Genomic DNA, 21,024 nt, shown 5'->3' on the forward strand with positions numbered 1-21,024 from the left:
CCTGACCAGGTGCTGTTGCCAAGTCAGAGGGCAGAGTAGCAAAAGGTGAGCGTTCCTTTTTTGAAAAGTTTTCATAAGATGCAAGATAGTCTCTTTTCCTCCCCGCAAATATTTACCGTGCTCTCTGCCCTCCTCAGTAATCCCCCGCTGTTTCTACATAAGCACCGCACCCCTAACATTCCAATCAGTCAGTCCGACATGTGCGCTGCCATCTAGGAGTGGTAGTCGGGGGTGGGGGTCAGCATCTGCTTGGCTGCTATCGGCCTCGCACGTGCGCAACTGCCAGCCGCTCGGCGGCTCAAGGAGATGAGTGACAGGAGGTTATGTTCCATGCTGCTCGAGAACTTGGTGACAACTGTTTCCTGCGGATGGAGGTAGGACAAGGCTGGGGCACTTTGGACTTCACTCTCACTTCTGGGCAGACGGAGTTCACGGGCGCATCAGATACGCTCTTCAGAAGAGCCTTGTCTACACCCAGATTTAGTGTGTGTGATTAAACCGAGGATATGACCTCATACTGGATGGTCTCCGAAGAGTATTCTAACTTTTAACTCTTTGTCTCTTCTGAACTTTTTTTTTTATTAACTGCTGGAGTTTTTACATCCAGAGGCTTCTCAGCCCCCTCCACGCTCCTGACAGCGAAAAAGGAGAGAATGGAGAGGTGGTGACTTCATCCTCTCTTGAACCAACCCTCCGCTCTCCCCCCTCCTTCCAAGAGCCCTTTTTTTTTTTTCACTCCAAGCAGAAAGTCATTCAGGCAGCATGCCAGCAGTTTTCATCCTGCTGCGGTCCCTGGTTATCAGGCTCGTCAGTAGCAGTCTGGTTGGCTCACTGGTCCGGTTCCTCAGGAGAAGCCTCTCTTCGGCCGTCACGCACCTCGGCACAGCTCTGCGCCACGTCTGGGAACGTGTCAGCTCTCAAGAGTCCAAGGAAGCTATCATAGGCTGCGTGCTATGTATTCTCAACATGCACAAGAAGGTGGACAACTGAGCTCCCTCTTCACTTGCTGTTCAAGATTCCACTGGACGAGCAGACGTGGTGAGTGAGGAGAGACTTTTCAAAGTGAATTTGGGCTCCAGAATCACCCCCCCCCCCCCCCCCCATCAAGACACTGGCCATGTCTGAGAGTATCGTCAGGAAGATACAGCCCTTCACAATTGGGACTAAGCTGTCGGTCCCCGCCGTGCCCAAATGCCAGGAGTTTACGGAGACTTATCTGCAATGTCAGAGCCTCGATAACTGCACAATGCAGCAGAACCTGAACTCGCTCTACCTCAGTCGACAGCAGGTCCGCGCACACGGCCCCTGCCTGGCTGCGCCCACCGGCCAGCAGGTAGCCCCCGCGAAACACAAACAGGAAGGTATGACCGCGGAAGACCACTTCAACCAGAACGTGGCTCCTTCCTCTGCCGTTTCCAGATCCATCAAGAAGATCACAATCTCTGGGGATAAGAAAAGCCCAGAGAACACAATTTCAGTGGGACTAAGATGGAGATCCATTTTGGGATCGACTGCCAAAAACCACAATAACAACAACAACATCAGCAGCGGCACTTGTGATCTCAACATTCCTCGGATTGTGGGAGTCGACTGTGACAATAAATCCAACTCTCAGTTCAAGGTACAAGACACTAAATATGAATAACAATGAAAAAATTTGGGGGGGATTTTTTTAATTACAATGGGGCCATGTTTTTTTTATTCTGATTAAGCCTAACCTAAAACTACAAGATTGTCATATTTGGATGTGTTAGCTACCCATAATATTTAAGTTTCATAATATGTCTTTTTTTCATTCTCTTTCTTTCTGTTTAATTTGTTTTATTTTACTAAAGTCACAGAATGCTATTTGAGAATTAGTAGTCGCAACATATAATTTGTCTCCTTTAACTCCTTTAGTTATCCTTTGATTGAATAAACAGGTCCATGCTTCCTGATGCTAATTACTAGCTTATTTATCTATACTTTTTTAATTTTTTTTTTTTACTTAAGTCACAAAATTATTTCCTTTAAGGTAGTTAGATTTAATGAACAAATCCATGCCTCCTGACGCAAATTACTGTCAGTTTGAAGCATATTTGTGCATATTTATTTTATTCATTTATTTATTTCTTCTACTCAAGTCAGCAAATTTTATTTAAATATTGGTAGTCTCTGTGTATAAATGTATCTCCTTTTAAGGTAGTTATCCTTACCTTTAATGAACAAGCCTCCTGGTCCTAATTACTAGCTTAGTTTGAATTATATTTGTGCTAAAAAAAAATAAAATACAAAAAAATCTAGCTATTTGAGTATTAGTAGTCTCAATGTATAAAATGATCTCCTTTAAGGTAGTTAGACTTAATGAACAAGTCCTTACCCCCTGATGCTAATTACTGGCATAGTTTGAAGCATATTTGCACTTATTTATTTATTTTACTAAAGTCACAAATGTTTTTTTTTTAAATATAAGCAGTCTCTATGCATAAATGTATCTCCTTCCATATTCTGCTAGCTTTGCCATGCTAGCAACCTTGCTGTATATTTATCAATGCCAACATCAGAATTTGTCTTGTAATTTTAGGTTTTACTGAAAACGAACAATAGTGAGGATTATCCGGCGCTGCAAGGGCAAACCAAATCGAAACTAAATCGACATAAGTCCATCCAACAGGTAAGAATTGCTAAATTTGGCTGTTTAATCGTTTGTTTGTTTTTAAGTAAAATTGGATGACTTTTTTTCTTCTTTAAAGAAACGTTCATGTTTGAACTATTTTGGCATATTTGTTGGAGGTAAATTTATAGTATGTGGTTTGCCCTCCATTCCTAATACGTTACACGTTGTGGGGCAGTTAATGCAAGACTATGACAAGGGCAGACTGAGTTCTTTAGTTTCTTCTTGTTTGGCTGTCACTAAATGTAAAAAGTCATCAGTCAGCAAAATAACCCAATCCGCTGTGCTGTATGTAGTGTGTTGCATGACATTGGGCAAAGCGTATTGTTATGTTTGGCGAGGTGCTCGTTGAAGTCATCGCTGTATTCCTGTGTGTACGTGAGTGTGTGTGTGTGTGTGTGTGTGTGTGTGTGTGTGTGTGTGTGTGTGTGTGTGTGTGTAGTGCTCTGTTACAGCACACCCTTCAGAGGCAGTGCTCACTGGAAAACATGAGGTCAGGGAAGATGTTAACAAAAGAGAAGATATTGTAAAGTCCACATGGAGGCCGGTAATAAATAACACACAGCGATGGCCTCCTTTGTCCTTTTGGGTTAATCGATTACGTAACACATCTTCATTGCCTCTCATACTAACTACTCAGTTAAACATTTTCATTCCAAATACTGTAACTAACACTTTTTAACCCTGGAGAACCAACGGGGTCAAATTTGGCCCCTATAAATTCTGCTACTCAAATAAAAAATACCTTTTTTTTTTTTTACAAATTTAACTTCAAAAGTCCAGAGTGCCACTTCTGACCCCTGCATGGGGCCATCTAGTGGATGAATATTGCACTTACATGAGCCAGAGTGGTGGTGACAAGATGGCTGGCAACATGCTGTTTTGTTGAGCTGGAAATCAATCCAAACAAAACCATCTTCTCAGCAAACCATCAGATGGTAAAATTGAGTTTTTTTTGTTAATCTATTTCATATCATGTTGCAGAATGCCTAGGAGTATGTTTTATATATATATTTTGATAAATTAGCAACTGTGAGCTAGTTTAAAAAAAAAAGGGTTAAAATTGAAAAAACATATTTTGGTGTTCAGTGAACTTATAGCAGTCATTTAATGTATAATTCATAATTTTCCAAAGAAGAAAAGGGTTCTTGGGTTCTCCGGGGTTAATGATAGAATGCTTTTTTGTTTTTTGAGCCAAAGATAAAAACAGAGCAGCAGATAAAAACTTCATTGAGCCTACGTCGAAAGGCTGACATTGGAGGATCTGCCAATTCCTGCTTCCTTCATGTAGCCAGCCAGGTGTTTCCCGACCGGAGAGCTGCAGGAATGCTTGTCTAGTGGGAGCATCGTGTTCATTTGTTAAATTCAATATAATGCTGACATGGAGGGAGTTTTTAGTGTTTTTTTTTTTATTATTGTTTGTTTAGTAAAAAGCGGCCTTGGGAAACAAACATGGTCAGTCTTTGTAAATGTGTGAATGGCTGTCTGAGTGTCTGTCTTTATATTGCATGCACTCTGTGATTGGCTGGTGACCAGTCCAGGGTGTAGTCTGCTCACGCAATCCTGAACAGACGGACGGAGGCTAGAATCATGACATTTATTTTTTTCACAAATCCCGAAGAATAATAGCTCTTTGCTAACTTCCAAACTGACATTCAAACTTTCCATTGTCCGATCGGCAGGAGAAAGAAGCTCAAAGATGTCAGCATCATGCACAGATTGAAGCGACAACAGATGTTCCATCCCGCAGTGACTGCTATACTCAGCACGCATCTCTCTTTAACAAGAAAGTACTGCAGGTAAATCTATAATACTGCACACATTTCACGTGTCCATAAAAATTATCTTTCTAACAACACTTGCCTCTTACGAACAAAAAAAATGACAAATTTGAACTGCATTTACCTATAGTGCTGTGCTTCAGATCACCAGTAAATATGTTGTTTTAACGATGCTGTAAGGGCCTCTTGATTGGTAGACAGAGAGAAAATAGAAAAAAAAACTGTTAGAAGCCGCACTTGTGTGTAACATTCCCTTATGCTTGGGCAATAGCAGGAACCTGGCTGCCTGTCTTAAAACTAAATGGAATATATGTAGAATCAACTTTTTGTCCTGTCCTGTGTTTTTTACTGTTGTGAAAAGACCATAAAAACTATTTTCTACTTTACCGCTGAGGTTTTTTTTAAACATTGAACGAAACTCCAAGCACCCTAAAAGCGATACCATTTGATTATTCAAAAATTTCATGAAAACATGCCTCAGAAGTCAAACCATCGTTATGCTTATTGCAGGGGATCGTTATTATACGGCCATCCATTTTCTGATCCGCTTACCCTCATCAGGCATTGCGCGCATTAATTACGGCAATACTTATAAATTGCCACTAGATGACAGTAGTGCGCTGCAAACAGTAATTGTTATGCAGCGTATCCCTGTGGTATATGTATATATATATATATATATATACTGTATATATATATATATAATATGATTATCATTAACTCTTTGACTGCCAGACGTTTTCAGAAAAGGGATGCCGTGGGTGCCAGCCGATTTAAGCATTTTGACTGATCTTTCAAGGTCCACAGAAAATTATGTGTTTGGACTATGGAAACACACATACTACCAAATGAAAGATTGAACTCTCATCTTTCATCAGAAAAAAAAGTTTGTTTCTACCTTATTCCGTTTTTCAGTAATCAACAATAGAAAATGGTTAGTTTCACCTCTGTTTTGAAACAAACGTCTTTTAACGTCTTTGGCACTCCTCCATAGGATTTTACTAAACGTTATTTAACGTTTTTGGCAGTCAAAGAGTTAAGGAAAGAGTTTAAGCTTAGAGCAAATTAATTTACTTCACACTGTATGTTTTATGACGTATTATTTACATGACTGTTATGACTGTATTATTTACAAGAGAACAATTTAGATGTCAACAAATGCAATGCATTGTTTCGCGAGGGCTCGAAACGATTTCTGATCTATATTAACTCTTTGACTGCCAAAAACGTTAAATAACGTTTAGTAAAATCCTAAGGAGGAGTGCCAAAGACGTTAAAAGACGTTTTTTTTTTTTCAAAACAGAGGTGAAACTAACCATTTTCTATTGTTGATTACTGAAAAACGGAACAAGGTAGAAACAAACTTTTTGTTCTGATGAAAGATGAGAGTCAATCTTTCATTTGGTAGTATGTGTGTTTCCATAGTCCAAACACATAATTTTCTATGGACCTTGAAAGATCAGTCAAAAATGCTTAAATCGGCTGGCACCCACGGCATCCCTTTTCTGAAAACGTCTGGCAGTCAAAGAGTTAATAATCTCACAAATATGTCGGAAATGTTCAAATTTTGCTGCTGACTGCTGACTAATGCTGACCGTTCTCAGATTATGATCAACTAATTAAAACAGTAAATACAGAACTTGAAAAAATGCGATTGGTTTGCTGTAAAAAAATTAATACTGTCTTTTTTGTGTAGCGTGCTGCACATTATTCCACTGCAGTCAGTCTCATTCTGGAGTAATGTTTTATTTTTAACCTTTATTACCACAGAAGTAAAAAGAAGCAAGCCTGTATTTAATTTATAAGCCGTATATTATGCCTAAGAATGGAATCAGCCAAAATATGTACCGCTTCTTATTTTGTCCCAAGAACTGAATAAGCAGTGTTCAGCTAAAGGGAGACGAGAAAGGAAAAGCGCCACAAGTGAAGCAATTATTTAGCGATGAGATCATTGTTTGGCTTCATCTCTTCACGCCTATGGCTCTATGAGCAGCAGAACGGGTTGCGTTATCTCATCCTTACTTCCATGCCGGTGGACCTGCAGTTTGGCAGAAGGACATTTTGTCCAGTCAAACTGCCCAAGGACGCACGTAGCACTTGGTTTTTAGTCATAAGAACTAGAATTAGAATGAATCTCAAGAATACAATATGTAGCGCATTGTTCGTGTCTCAAACTTGCCTTTGGGTTAGTCAATGTGTTGAAATACTGTTTAAACAAGTGTGTTAAATCAGAGATTTAGATACCTCAGGACATACTGGGTTAACAAGGAGTTGATTGCTAGAGCTGATGATTTTTTAATACTTTTTTTTTTTTGGGATGGTTAGGAATTTTATAAGAGCTTATCGCCTGAGGCTAAGGTCACAAATCCGGTCAGCACACGGAGAAACACACCATCTGTCTCGAAAGCTGTTCTGAAAAACATCACTTTCACCAACATTTTTCCATGACAAAGTATAGAAAGCTGCACTCTCACAGTTGTTTTCAGGGCCAAGTCACATTACTGGAGCAGTTAAAAAATGTGGCTGAATGGACAATATTTTACAACGTGTAAAAATGTACACTTGTATCCTTGTTTCTACCTTCAATTACTAAAATAGGCTTTTGGGAATAAAAAAAAGGCTGTCTGAAACGAAGCCGTTTTACTTTCTAAATATATTCATCAAAGGATGACGTTATCTGCAGGTCTGTTTTCAGTGAAGTCACAGGTTATTCATATTATAAAAGCAATCTAAACAATCTAAACTTCAAATATTGGTGTTCTTTTTTTTGGAGGGGGGGGGGGGGGGGCTTGCCTAAGGCCCAACTGTACTTTGGGACCAACAAGCCATTGTTGTGCAGAATGGACAGGAAGAAACAAGGGAATCATAGACTTCCTGTATGAGGTCATTGCGAGCCATGAGAGCCTTCCAGTGTGAGGCGATAGCAGCAGGCACATTATGTCAAGCTTTTTTCCTTCTGTTCTACACATAAATACCTTGGATGCCTCAAGGGGCTCGTAAACATGCTTCTCTGAGGCCAAGTGACATCACGCGTTTGACGTTTTATTCTTGGGCTTGAAGTGTTGTTTAAGGGCGATGTCACGTGCGCTCGAGATGTTTAATGCAGATGCGGAAGTGAGTTTCGTATTCAGTATTACTCACATTAGATTCCTTTAGGCTCCACGTGTTGAAATTGTAATGGCTAATTTGTGCACTGAACTGTAATTTAACGTTTGATGAAGTACATAAAAACAGCTCTGTGGAAAATAAAAGCTTTGTTGATTTATATATGCTCCAGCTAGGATCTTGCTTAGAACTGGAAGTACCAGACTATTGATTTATTGATTCAGTCATTGTGACTGAATGGATCCCTGGCACTTTATATCTGGCAGCTTTATAGCAAACAATGACAATTTTCCAAAAGGTTTTGGCTTTTGTCACCTGCTTTTGAGTTCTCAGTCTTTACATCATCGGCCAGAAGACAAAAAGCACAAAGCTTTATGCGATCATGTCCTGGCAGTGGTCATGTGAAACGTCTGCTCTGCATAATATGACATTGAGAACAAAGTGTTTCTTGATGTGTCTGAAGCACTGAGAGCCAAGGCCTCTTTTCTCTCCTCATCAGCAGAAATAGCACTGTATTTGCTAACACTATACTAGCACTTTGTCTTGAAACGTAACACATCTGATGTCATGCGACTAGCAGGTGATCCTTTAACAGAAGTTATACCGTTCTATGAAATATGTAACCGAATTCGTATGAATATTAGATATACTTGTATTAAAAACAAAGATTATAATGAAACTGACTAACAGGAAATTGGCTTTGCAGGCTGAGACATGGAGCAAAAGCAAACTGCAAGACCAGAAGCTGAAGGATGACTCCAAAATTCAGGGCTGCCCCCTGCAGGACTGGGATGAAGCCTCACAAATACTTCAGCGAGATCTTAAAGACTTTGACAACACCTTAATTCAACTCAACCAGGTAGACATTTTTTTCTGTACTACAAACCTGGACAATAAAATGCAAACTGCCTGTCTCTTACAACATTTAAGGCTCTGCACATTTGAAGCTGTTAATCTCAGTTAACCAGACAGTTTATACTTTTCATCTTCTTGAAAATGCTAAATTGCAGATAATTAACCTACCATAGCATTCAAAACCAACAAGAGTTGTTGATTTTTTTCTTCTTCAAGGTTATATCCAAAGGATGTTTGTTTTGGATCGACCAGTACACTCTGGGTTGGGTCAAAAATTGGACCGACCAACTAACTTAGGCCAATTTGACCCAAATTGGGTTGTTTTTGTCCCAGTAGTTTAAAAAGTGTACACTCTAAAAACAGTTGTGTAAAAAATAACTCAAAATTGGTAAAAATAAATAAATAAAAATAAAGCGACCACTCCAACTTTTGGGGTTATTCAATTAATTCCAAAATTTGGGTCAAATAAATAGTCCACAAACAACCCCCCAAAAAATTGGGTTGCTTGGGTTATTAATTTAATTTGACCAAAAACTTTTGGGTTAAATAGCTCTAAAAGTTGGTTGGGATCATTTATGACCCAAATCAATTGGGTTATTGTTGGTCATTAATTTAATTTGACACAACTTTTTGGGTTAAATAACTCAAAAAGTTGGGTTGACTTAAGTTTGACCCAATTCAATTGGGTTATTCAATTAACCTAAAAAGTTGGGTCAAATTACTAACCCACAAAGCAACCCAAAAAAATTGGTCTATTAATTTAATTTGACCCAACTTATAATTAAATAACCCACAAACCATCCCAGGGTTGTTTTGTGGGTTATCCTTAATCATTTGACCCAACTTTTTGGGTTAAATAACTAAAAAAGTTGGATCGGTCCATTCTTGACCCAATTTGGATTATTTTGGACCCAACTGGTTTTTGAGTGTATGACAAAAAACACTGAATGTATGAAGATTCTGATGCATATCAGGTTGCTTTTCCTGAACAACGCCATTTTATTTGTCTCCATTTCAAAAGACGGGCGATCAGCTCATCTGCAAGCTAAATCCCACTTCTGACCTTGTGAAGAATCAGCTCAGCCAGCTGAAAGACCAATGGAACATTCTGAAACAGACGGCTGCCAGTCAATCCAGGGTCCTGGGAGGTTCTAAAAGCCTGCAGGAGTTCAACAAAAAAGTGGACAAGCTTGAGACATGGATTAAAGAGAAGGTAAAGTGCAGCTAAATTGAACATGATTATTCAGACAAGAGATTAGATTACCTTATTTTCTGAACAAGTTAGCACAAAGACAATGATTACTGGTAACAAACCAGTAAGGGTTGTTCCTTTTGAAGGTGACGTTTTATCACTTATTTACAGTAGTTGCTAATGCACTCACGCTTGGGAGCTAATTTCTGTTTATGTCCTTCCTTGACGGCAGGTATAATGTGGTATTATTCTGGTGCCTCTAAAAAAAAAATGGCTGGATTCCCAACTAATGGAGGCTATAAACTCTGACTTTATGTGTGCCAACAGGAAGAGGATCAGTTTCTTGTTAATGTCCTGGGTGCAAATGTTGACAAAATGCAGCTAACCAGAAGAATTTTAGATTTGAAACAGGTGAGCGTTAGCAATAATTGAGAACAGTGATATATAAACAAAGCATTCAATTTAACCATTAACCATTATTTAATATATAGTATACTGAATGTTATTCCACTTTTAGCAAAGCTTCCCACCATTGATGTTTCCGGAGTGCAAAAGGAACTTTTATACATTTACAATTGAATTATTCATTTTTGTTTTGTTGTTTTACTGTAGGATGAGCAGCTATACAGAACCCTGCATGAAGAGATCAATCACATGGCTGTAAAACTGGAGAAACAAGGGAAGTCAGATAGTAAAGGCATCTCCGGCAGGAGAAAAAACATCAATAAAATGTGAGTGTTCATCAAGATGAACTAATATACTAAAGGAAGGATAAATAAAAGCATATATTTTTTTGTTTTGTTTTTAAATTGTTTTCTGTTTTGTAACCAGGTGGCTGAAGGTGCAGTCTCATCTGAAAAAACACCAAGACAATCTTCATCTTGCACTGGAAGTATCCTCATTTTACCAGCAGGCTGACAACACATTATTTGCCATTAATAACATGGTATTCTAATTATCTTCATTATGTTTTTCATTGTTCAACACATGAGTATGACATCACTGGGAAACTCTGCTTTTATCTCAGATGAAAAGCATATCTGCCTCAAAAGAGCCAGGCCTCTTCGGAGACAGAGAAATCCGTGACATTGCCAGTCAAATCATGGTAGGAACGATCTTTTCCCAAATATAACACAGTATTTCCAAACCTAAAAGTGTTTTGCAGAAAAACTCGCCACCTAACCGACGTGCCTGTGTGTGCTAGATGTTAGACGTGAGTGTGTCCCAGCTGTCAAATCTCCACCCTGCTCTGGCTGCCGGTGTAACACAGAAGCAGAGTGAGGTTAGGGACTGCTGGGTTTCTCTTCAGAAGGTTTTCAGGTAAGCTAGCAGGTCAGGATGCAAAACGATGTTGTGAACACACAGTCACATGCACCTACACACACGTTTGTCTGACGTCAGTAAAGGCAAATATAGTGTGGGTCAATTTTAACCCTGGAGAACCCAAGAACCCTTTTCTTTTTTGGAAAATTATGAATTATACATTAAATGACTGCTATAAGTTCACTGAACACCAAAATATATGTTTTTTCAATTTTAACCCTTCTAGCTGAGAGTTGCTAATTTATCAAAATATATATATAAAACATACTCCTAGGCATTCTGCAACATGATATGAAATAGATGAACAAAAAAAAAACACAATTTTACCATCTGATGGTTTGCTGAGAAGATGGTTTTGTTTGGATTGATTTCCTGCTCAAAAAAACAGCAAGTTGCCAGCCATCTTGTCACCACCACTCTGGCTCATGTAAGTGCAATATTCATCCACTAGATGGCCCCATGCAGGGGTCAGAAGTGGCACTCTGGACTTTTGAAGTTAAATTTGTAAAAAAAAAAAAAAAGGTCTTTGTTATCTCTTTGACTGCCAGACGTTTTCAGAAAAGGGATGCCGTGGGTGCCAGCCGATTTTAAGCATTTTGACTGATCTTTCAAGGTCCATAGAAAATTATGTGTTTGGAGTATGGAAACACACATACTACCAAATGAAAGATTGGACTCTAATCTTTCATCAGAAAAAAAAGTTTGTTTCTACCTTATTCCGTTGTTCAGTAATCAACAATACAAAATGGTTAGTTTCACCTCTGTTTTGAAACAAACGTCTTTTAACGTCTTTGGCACTCCTCCATAGGATTTTACTAAACGTTATTTAACGTTTTTGGCAGTCAAAGAGTTATTTGAGTAGCAGAATTTATAGGGGCCAAATTTGACCCCAGGGGTTTTCCAGGGTTAAGGAAGGACCACACAAGTGTCAATGGACACGAAATGCATTTAAAACAGTAAATGTCCATAATGTAAATGAATGTTTTTTATTGAAAACAATAAACTAATTTCAAGGCAGCCAGTGATGTAACAAGTTTGATGTACTATATAGAGGATGCCAAATTAAAAGGAAAGCCTAAATAAATTCATGTATAAACAACAAGCTGATGGCTTCTACCGTCACCACATCTTAGCCCAAGAGAACACCCATAGAGAATTTGGACCAACATTAGACAGTACTCTCCACCACCATCATCAAAACAGCAAATGAGGAAATATCTTTGGGAAGAATCATGCTCATCCATGCCCGACCATGAAAAAACTCTTTCAGGCTGACAGCATGTCTTACTGGGGGGACAATCTTCAGTTCCATAAATGACGTAACCGCTGTCGTTTAAGCTGTGCGCCTCGGCTATTTAAATCCAAAAGACACAAACACTGGCAGAAAATTCACAACCATAATTGGACTTTATTGTGGGGTTTTTAAAGCCCTGCTGTCAGCGCCACAGCAATCACTTGCTTGCCCTGCAGGAGTGACCGGATAGCCCTCCCTCCCACGGGCTCAACATTCACCAGGGAAGATGCTGACCCCTTGACACCAGCCCAAGAACTCCAATGCAGAATGGGAACAGAGACTCGAACCGCCATGGGAAAGAAAGATACAGAATGGCAGAGTCATGTTGAAGACTCTACGGTAAGCAGTGTAGGTATTACAAACTGTCACTAGCATGACCACAGTGGCTCTTAGCTCGTAGGGGAAATATGTCATCAGTGCCAGCAACATCTGTGGCCACCGCACATAAAGTGTCAGATGGTTGGGAAAATGCCTTATTTTTAGTTTGAGAAGGGTTTTCCTTAATAACAGTGTATCTGGGGTAAGATGTGAGCAGATTCCAGATTGACACCCAGCGAGCATTTTTTTCATTTTTACTAGGTGGTAATGCATTGCAGTACATTGCCAGAGTTCCCAGTCGTGAGATGGTCCCATATCCTGTCTTGAAACACTATGGCTATCCATTTGTACCAACCGAGACATTATCAAGATTGAGACAAAACCAAGACTTTTCGAGGTTAAAACTGAGACAACACCAATACTGTATATATCAAAGAAAAATCACCCCCAAAAAATAAAACAGCACAAAATTACCATCTTTCTCTTTTTCGTTACACTTGCAACAAAAAAAACTAATTCTGGTATGTTTTTTTTTTAAGTAGTATAAGGAAACTAATCTGAAATCTAGAGGCATGGCATTCCAGGCACAACACCTGCATTCTGCGTTTCTCACTGATGACAGTAGTACTGACCGGGTCTCAACCGGTCTTGATCAAAAATTTGGAGTCCACCCTGTCCAAGACTGAGACAAAATGCCTTCAATTCCGAGGTGAGACCAAGACCCTTAGGAAGTAGTCTTGAGACCGGTCTCAAGACCAAGGCCAATCTCAAGAACTACACCACTTAGCATCCCGGCGTAAGAACCTCATAAGGTTTCAAGGAAAATTATCAAACTTCTGACTATGCAACCGTGCTGAAGGCTGTGCCAGAGCAAACACACTTTTACCATCACCTCAAAGTCAACTAGTTTACATAGCCTTTTACTTTATGACAGAATTATATCCTGGCTCAGCCGCCTTAGCAAAGTACAGCCATTTGGTGTATTTATAGATGGTGGGTCAATCCAGGGTGACTGGATCATGATCTGAAATTACATTCTGGTAGCCATGTAAGAAAATGATCAAGTACTGTATGTGAATGTTGCTACTTGGACCAAGCGGGCCATACATTTATAATGACAAACTGTGAGCATATCTGAAAGAAAGCACTCGGCTGTGTAGCATCAGTAATGCTGAGTATTTTTTTCTATAAGAAAATGTATGTTGAGGAAGTCCTGAAAGTGAAACTTCACTATTTACATTGCATTTTTTTTATTTTTAATTGAACTTTATTTTCCTGCTTCCTGCATGATTTGCAGGCTTTGACTGGCCCATTGTAAATGACAAGGCTGTTGAGCCCAGTGGGCTGGTAATACTGGTTACAATCTTTTTTTTCTTTCTGTATTGTTAATTCGGTAATTTTACCGATTTGACATGTCATCATCATTGCTCTCCTTTTTTTTTTTTTTTTTTTTTTTTGTATGTGGGTGAGAATGTGTATGTGTATGTGTATGTGCGTGCGTGCGAGTGTGTGTCATTAGTTCACCTAAAACTTATTAAAAAATCCCATACCGTTCACCTAAACCGAACAGCCAGAGTCGTGAGGCCGTCAGGAGACCCGAGGAAGGACCAAAGAAAAGAAAGGAAAGTGGTTACATTCTTAACCCAAGCCCTTGATTGCATTGAACTGAATCTTATTGACTTTCCTTGTTGCACTTTTGTGGGTGCATCACTTATTACGTTTTATAAACTAAATAGTAGAAATCATGTGTCACTTATTTTTGTAGTGCTTTACCTTAGGCGCCTGTGCGTACTTAAATGATAGCAGCTGGGCGGGTTTGTGTGTGTTCGCAGACACAGCTTGCTGTGCAAATACTGTTGATAGCGTGCATTGTGCATAAATATATCCACTTATCAAAACAATTTTAGTTGTCTGACATGTGTACATTGCCATGTGTGCGCCTGTGTTTGTGACTCACTTGTAGTGGTTTGACTGTGGATGCCAGTAGTACGGTCTCTTTATTGCTGGAGGTAAACACGAGCATCATTTGTTTCTGTGGCTAAGTGTAGCCAGATGCTAGGCCTGCGGACCAGATGAACTCTGTGCTAAGTGATAGTTTTTGGCTGACATCACTTCATAGGAAGACACTCAAGAGGGGATCAGTCAAAAACAGATGAGGTTCAACACTACTGTCGGCAGAAGCGTCTTGTGAAAAGAGAGGGTTAGATGAGGCCTGAAAAGCACAATACCACTACAAAAGATTCACTTGCACTATTTGACATCTTCTCTTTCATAATCGTTGAATAGTTGGGTACACTTGACAGGTTGTTTATATTATGAAGGAGGGTGAACAGAAGCAAATGTGTAGGGAAGAGATGTCGATTCCATTAATCCCACTTGTATTGGGATGTGGGATTTAAATCGGGTTAGATTTGTGACAGCTTTGAATGGCCATCTTGTTCTGTGTTATAATTCACATTTTTTGTGGTATTGTTATTCATGCGAGATTATTTTTGAACTCATTCACTCCCAGCCATTTCACTGAAGCAACCCCCTTCACTCCCGGCAGTTTTACCGGATTTTGACAGATTTTGCAAGGCCCACAGAATATTGTGTTCTATTGCTATAAAAACATGGAACCTACCCAAAGAAAGATTAAGTACATTTGTATCTGTTTCCGTTTTGCAGCAATTAGCATTAGAATATAGTTTCATTAGTCTTCACAAATCTGTTTAAAATAGTGAGGGAAAGAGCTTTTTGCAACATGGCCCTAGCTGATATCTTATACTCTACTCCCACCTGCTGGACGGTTTTTTGAATAACTACCATTGCTTTAAGCCACCTCTTCATGTCAGAAGCTGCATCAATGCTTTCTGAATGCTCTTGCATTAGAAGATAAAACAAAAAATGTGTAAATACAATTTTGGGAGTGACGGACAAAGTATTAAAAAACGTTTTTACACGTTTTGGGGTTTGAATGAGTTAATTTATCCTTGGTCGTGTAATGTTTATTTTCACGGAGTAAAGAAATAACCATAACAATTTGTTTTGTATCATTCATTTGACAGTTGACAAATGTCCATTAGCAGCAAGCTTTCCTCAAGTTTGCAGCATGTTGCCAACACATTTTATCTTACGTTTACTAATTTATGTATTTTTTTCCCCACCAGAGTACATCTGAATGCTGTGGGAGTACTAAGCAAAGCCAGGCACAGCAATGTGTGAACCACACCTCTTCACCCATGGGAGATGGGGCCGATGATGTCATCACCAGTCATCAGTCGAGGTGGGAAAGGTAATTTCTGTCGAGCTTCACTCCCTCTCTCTTATGTAATGAGAGGCCTTTATGTAAGTCATAATAAAAGTTGCATGTCTGTGTGTTCTTTCCAGCAGGAAGCTTAGAGGTGAGCCCAAGCGTGCCAATGCCCCGAAAGGCCACCCACAGCTTCATATTCAGCTCCAGAAGTTCACTGTGTCAGCTGACAAGGTAAACCAACCTCTGCCAGCAGCACCAAAAATCACTTTTTAAAACTCAAGTCTCGTTTTCAATCCATCGATTTGCATTGCGTGAATCGCTCAAAGTTAGCACTCCTTTTGTTCACGCTGGTTCTTACATCGTTCCCTTATAACAGGCAACAGACATTATGTCCATCCATCCATCATCTACCGCTTATCTGGGGTCGGGTCGCGGGGGCAGCAGCTTTAGCAGGGAAGACGTTCCTCTCCCCAGCCACTTCAACCACCTCCTCCGACGGGATCCCAAAGCGTTCCTAGGGCAGCCGAAGGACATAGTCTCTCCAGCGTGCCTTGGGTTGTGCCCGGGGCCTCCCGCAGGTCCAGGAAGCATCCGAACTAGATGCCCGAGCCACCTCAACTGATTCCTCTCAACGTGGAGAAGTAGCGGCTCGACACTGAGTTCCTCCCAGATGACCGAGCTTCTCACCCTATCCTTAAGGGAGAGCCTGGACACCCTGCAGAGGAAACTAATTTCGGCCGCTTGTATCCGGGAACTTTTTCTTTCGGTCATGACCCACAGCTCGTTACCATAGGTAAGGGTAGGAACGTTGACCGGTAAATCGAGAGCTTTGCCTTTCGATTGATCTGTTTCTTCACCACAACGGACCGATGCAGAGTCCGCATCACTGCAGACGCTGCACCGATCCGCCTGCCGTTCTCCCGCTCCAACCTACCCTCACTCGTGAACAAGACCCCAAGATACTTGAACTCCTCCTCTTGGGCCAGGATCTCATCCCCGACCCGGAGAGGGCACTCCACCCTTTTCCGACTGAGGACCATGGTCTGGGATTTGGAGGTGCTGATTTTCATTCCAACCGCTTCACACTCGGCTGCAAACCGCTCCAGTGAGAATTGAAGATCATGGCTTGAAGAAGCCAACAGCACCACATCATCTGCAAAAAGCAGAGATGCAATGTTAAGGCCACCAAACTGGACCCCCCCTCAATGCCTCGGCTGAGCCTAGAAATTCTTTCTATAAAAGTTATAAACAGAATCAGTGACAAAGGGCAACCTTGAGTCAAACCCTCACTGGAAACGAATTGGACTTACTGCCGACAATGCAGACCAAACTTTGATATCGGTCGTACAGGGACCGAACAGCCCGTATCAGGGGGCACGTTAACCCGTACTCCCGAAGCACCCCTCACAGGACTTCCTGAGGGACACAGTCAAATGCCTTCTCCAAGTCCACAAAGCACATGTGGTCTGGTTGGGCGAACTCCCATGCACCCTCGAGGATTCTGCCGAGGGTGAAGAGCTGGTGCACTGCTCCTCCTATATCGGAGAGTCGACTTCCTGACGGACCTCTCCAGCACCCGAGAATAGACCTTACCAGGGGAGTGTGATCCCTCTATAGTTGGAACACACCCTCCTCCTCCTCCTTCTTAAAAAGGGGGACCACCACCCCGGTCTGCCAATCCAGAGGCACTGTCCCCGATGTCCCCGATGTCCACGCGATGTGGATCCAGAGCCTTTAGGAACTCCGGGCGGATCTCATCCATCCCCGGGGCCTTGCCACAGAGGAGCTAGACATTATGTCATGTTTCATAATGAGCAAATATTCATGTGTTCACATTTAATGCTGAGTTTAGCAGTAAGTGTTGGGTCTTATTTGTACCCAGACAAAGTTTTTTTGTTGGGTCTGGAGCGGAAACAACACCTCATTCTGAGTACAGTAGCGGCGTCGTTGTTGCTTTAAGCTAACTCAGTGTTCTTATTCTGTGAATGCCGATTCCCTTTAAGCTAACTTTCCATCTCGTTAACCTGATTGCTCTCTCATGTTTTTCAGACTCTGTCATGGCTGAAGGAAAACGTTTCTATGGCCACACAAGTGTGCTCAATAGCCACTTTCGAGGGACTAGAGGCAGCCAGTCGGTGCCAACATGTAGTGCAACAAGAAATCCTCACCAATAAAGCCAGGATCGAGGTGGTCAAAAGAGTAAGCTACAGTTTTCTTTCTGAATGAGTTACAACGCATACAACGAGCTCATCTGTGTTAGTTGATGAACAGCGTTGTTATACATTCAAATGATCAGAATGCCCCATTTTCAGGAGGGCCACGGGTTGGTCCGTGCACAGCACCCAGGCAGCGCCAAGATAGAGCAATTCCTGGGCCAGCTGGAGATGCTTTGGGAAGAGCTGCAGACGAGGCACCAGAGGAATGCCGTGTTCCTGCAGGCCTCAGAAGACCTGAGCTTTCGGGTAACATTCGTTGCATAAAACCTGTACTCTCACAGTCAGACAGAAATGATTTTTCTTGGACTGACTGGAGTTATGGCAGATGATTGTGTCTGATTTTCCGTTGTAAGAAACTTAGGATGATCTTTTAAGTGTCTGTTAGTATGATTTACAATCTTATTAAGTGAATATTGACTATACATCTGAACGGGTCATCATGACATGCGGAGTCCTCAGGGTTCGACTCTTAGAACGCTTTTATTTAACCTGTACATGCTTCTACTGGGTCAAGTCATTCACAACAGTAATGTAAAATTATAGTTAGGCAGACGACACAGATTTTCTTGGATTTGTCGCCTAGTGACTTTGGTCCCTTAGAATCACTCTGTCGGTGCTTATAGCAAGCAAACTGCTAAGGACAAAAACTCAAGTTAGAAATTAGTTAGTCAAGTTAGGTTTAAGCCCATAATCACAAAAGTGTCTCAGAGGGCTTTACACACCCACAGTTGACAAATATTAACAACATCCCCTGATCTTAGCCATACAGGAGTGCAAGGAGAAACAAAATAATAATAATAATAATAATAAATAACAATGGGGAAAATCAGAAGCCTTGATAAGGGGCTACAAATGTGGGAATCCTCCTTCCAGGATGACCACAGCGTCAGTGTTATAACTGACTCAGACAGACCGTGATTTTTCCACTCATATCAAGGCCATAACTGAATCAGATTTCTATCATCTTAAACAAATAGCAAGATCCAGAAATATCATGTCCAGACAAAACTTACAAAAACTCATTCACGCCTTCATCTCTACTGTAACAGCTTTTGTTTGACCTTCCTAAAAAGACTCAGACATCTTAAAAGGTACCCCAACTGTCATGACAAATTTGCTCTATATTCTTTATTTGGTTGTTACAAACATTACTATGAGATACATTTTTCAAAAATTATTTCCAGTTTAATACATTTTGTAGAAATTTTATTTGGACGTTACGTCGCAACGCAGTCAGTACGTAGTGACGTATTTTTCTGTTTGTGTTGCAGTGTAGCTGCTGTAGGTCTTTTATTTAGATCCTTTATTTGCTGTTTCCTTTGTTTATTTTTTATTTTTTGTTATTTTACTTTAATTTTAAATAATTTTTATATGTTTACTGTCTTGTTTTCTGTGAAGCTTTTAGGAATTACTCTGTATGAAAAGTGGTATATAGCAGCCTTGCCTTGCCTTTATTATATTACGCCCAGGATTCTGGTCAATTAATTAGGTACACCCTGGATTCTCGCCACTCCGCCCACCCAGGGCGGCGGCCATCTTGGCCAATTAATTAGGTACGCCAAGGATTCTCTCTCCTCCGCTCGCGCAGGGCGGTGGCCATCTTGGCCAATTGATTAGGTACGCCCAGAATTCTCGCCACTCCGCCCAGCCAGGGCGGCGGCCATCTTGGCCAATTGATTAGGTACGCCCAGGATTCTCGCCACTCCACTTGCCCAGGATTCTCGCCACTCCGCTTGCCCAGGTCGGCGGCCATCTTGGCGGCCATCTTGGCCATTTGACTACTACTAAAATTACTACAAGTACTACTAATAATACTACTACTACTACTACTACTACAAGTACTACTAATACTACTACTACTACTACTACTACTACAAGTACAAGTACTACTACTACTACTACTATTGCTACAAGTACTACATGCGTCTTTCCACCTTGCAAGAATCAGCAGTCCCATTCAAAATTTCCGCGGAAATGTTTCTAGTTATATTATAAAAGGCAAATCAGTTTTTACCGTAGCCATTGCTCAAACTGGGCAAAGTTTCTTCCAATGAAAAGCAGCTCTCTCACACACTCTGACGTTCTGTTTCTTTACTATAAAGGTTTTTAAAGTACTACAGGCACTTGGAAGCCTGGAAGCCTGGCTGGAGACTGTGGAGCTTTCCATGAAGGAGTCCTCGCTAGCCCGTGACCCTGAAACAACATCAATTGCAGAGCGAGAGAGTTGTCGGCTGGAGAAAGAAGTAGCCATTCGTGGCCTGGAGCTCGCTGCACTCAGACAAGAGGTGGAGCGTCTCCACGGCCACGGTCACCCGCACACACGTGGCTTGTCATCACGTATGGAAGAGGTGGACAGAAAGTAAGATCAAGTGGCATTAATTGAGATATTGTTTTAATTCAAATGCATGACTTACTTCCCACTGGGGGTGTTTCCACAATGTTACGCTGGCCAGTTCTAATTTCAATGTTTTATTTATATTTAAATTATTAAGAGAAACAAAAATATACAGCATAACCATAGAGCTATCTAGTCTCTCTCTCTGTGTCTCTCTCTGTGTGTTTCTGTGCCTCTCTCTCTGTCTCTGTCTCTCTCTCTGTGTATGCAGTCACTCTTTAAAGCTTTAGGCTTACTCATTTCTGATGCATCGAGCACATGATGTCTAAACCGTGGTCCTGACATCTACTTCCCTACCACACAATGAATGTCAGACTCACCCTTTCCATGCTTCTCACTTTGGTTGACTGAAAGCATGAAAGGTCGTTGCCATGAACACCCAGTTCAACTTTGGATTTAGCGGTATTATTAGATGTACCTATACTCATAAAAACCAGACTGCAAAGAACACCAAATTGACTAAAGAAAACAAAGAGTGGTAAAGGTTTCCATTTCAGGTTTTTCAGAGTAGGTAATGAGCTGGGCCTGGAATAGACACCTCAAGAAAACTCTCACTAACCCGCAGTTGGGTTGGTGTCATTTATTAACATTGAATGCAAGCAACTTCAAGCCCGTTAAATGTGGAAACGTCCCCCTTTCCCATCTCAAAAGTAAATT

The 21,024-nt window shown here is 40.9% G+C and overlaps 3 protein-coding genes across 4 annotated transcripts in view; 1 reads left to right on the plus strand and 2 right to left on the minus strand.

Annotated features, from left to right (window-relative positions):
* klhdc3 (kelch domain containing 3) overlaps positions 1 to 21,024 on the minus strand; it is a 90,279-nt gene that overhangs the window by 45,739 nt on the left and 23,516 nt on the right. The window contains exon 2 of the mRNA XM_077581950.1: positions 9,458 to 9,553. The gene's annotated coding sequence lies outside the window, so the exon portion shown is untranslated. The remainder of the gene's footprint in view (positions 1 to 9,457; positions 9,554 to 21,024) is intronic.
* The window catches only part of mymx (myomixer), a 33,822-nt gene continuing 13,841 nt past the window's right edge, over positions 1,044 to 21,024 (plus strand). Inside the window, exons 1-16 of the mRNA XM_077581938.1 lie at positions 1,044 to 1,621; positions 2,564 to 2,653; positions 4,336 to 4,452; positions 8,246 to 8,398; positions 9,416 to 9,607; positions 9,914 to 9,997; positions 10,199 to 10,317; positions 10,418 to 10,532; positions 10,614 to 10,691; positions 10,791 to 10,906; positions 12,380 to 12,551; positions 15,671 to 15,795; positions 15,891 to 15,987; positions 17,806 to 17,955; positions 18,069 to 18,218; positions 20,075 to 20,331. Coding sequence (XP_077438064.1) covers positions 1,118 to 1,621; positions 2,564 to 2,653; positions 4,336 to 4,452; positions 8,246 to 8,398; positions 9,416 to 9,607; positions 9,914 to 9,997; positions 10,199 to 10,317; positions 10,418 to 10,532; positions 10,614 to 10,691; positions 10,791 to 10,906; positions 12,380 to 12,551; positions 15,671 to 15,795; positions 15,891 to 15,987; positions 17,806 to 17,955; positions 18,069 to 18,218; positions 20,075 to 20,331 — 2,519 coding nt within the window. The 5' untranslated portion in view covers positions 1,044 to 1,117. The remainder of the gene's footprint in view (positions 1,622 to 2,563; positions 2,654 to 4,335; positions 4,453 to 8,245; positions 8,399 to 9,415; positions 9,608 to 9,913; positions 9,998 to 10,198; positions 10,318 to 10,417; positions 10,533 to 10,613; positions 10,692 to 10,790; positions 10,907 to 12,379; positions 12,552 to 15,670; positions 15,796 to 15,890; positions 15,988 to 17,805; positions 17,956 to 18,068; positions 18,219 to 20,074; positions 20,332 to 21,024) is intronic.
* ntpcr (nucleoside-triphosphatase, cancer-related) overlaps positions 9,353 to 21,024 on the minus strand; it is an 84,880-nt gene continuing 73,208 nt past the window's right edge. Inside the window, exon 8 of one of the 2 annotated variants that reach the window (XM_077581952.1) lies at positions 9,353 to 9,553. The gene's annotated coding sequence lies outside the window, so the exon portion shown is untranslated. Of the gene's footprint in view, positions 9,554 to 16,513; positions 16,910 to 21,024 lie in introns of those variants that run through there. The other variant, XM_077581953.1, reaches the window with a different exon arrangement.

Source organism: Vanacampus margaritifer, chromosome 12 (assembly GCF_051991255.1).
Source record: "Vanacampus margaritifer isolate UIUO_Vmar chromosome 12, RoL_Vmar_1.0, whole genome shotgun sequence".
Classification (NCBI taxonomy): Eukaryota; Metazoa; Chordata; class Actinopteri; order Syngnathiformes; family Syngnathidae; genus Vanacampus; species Vanacampus margaritifer.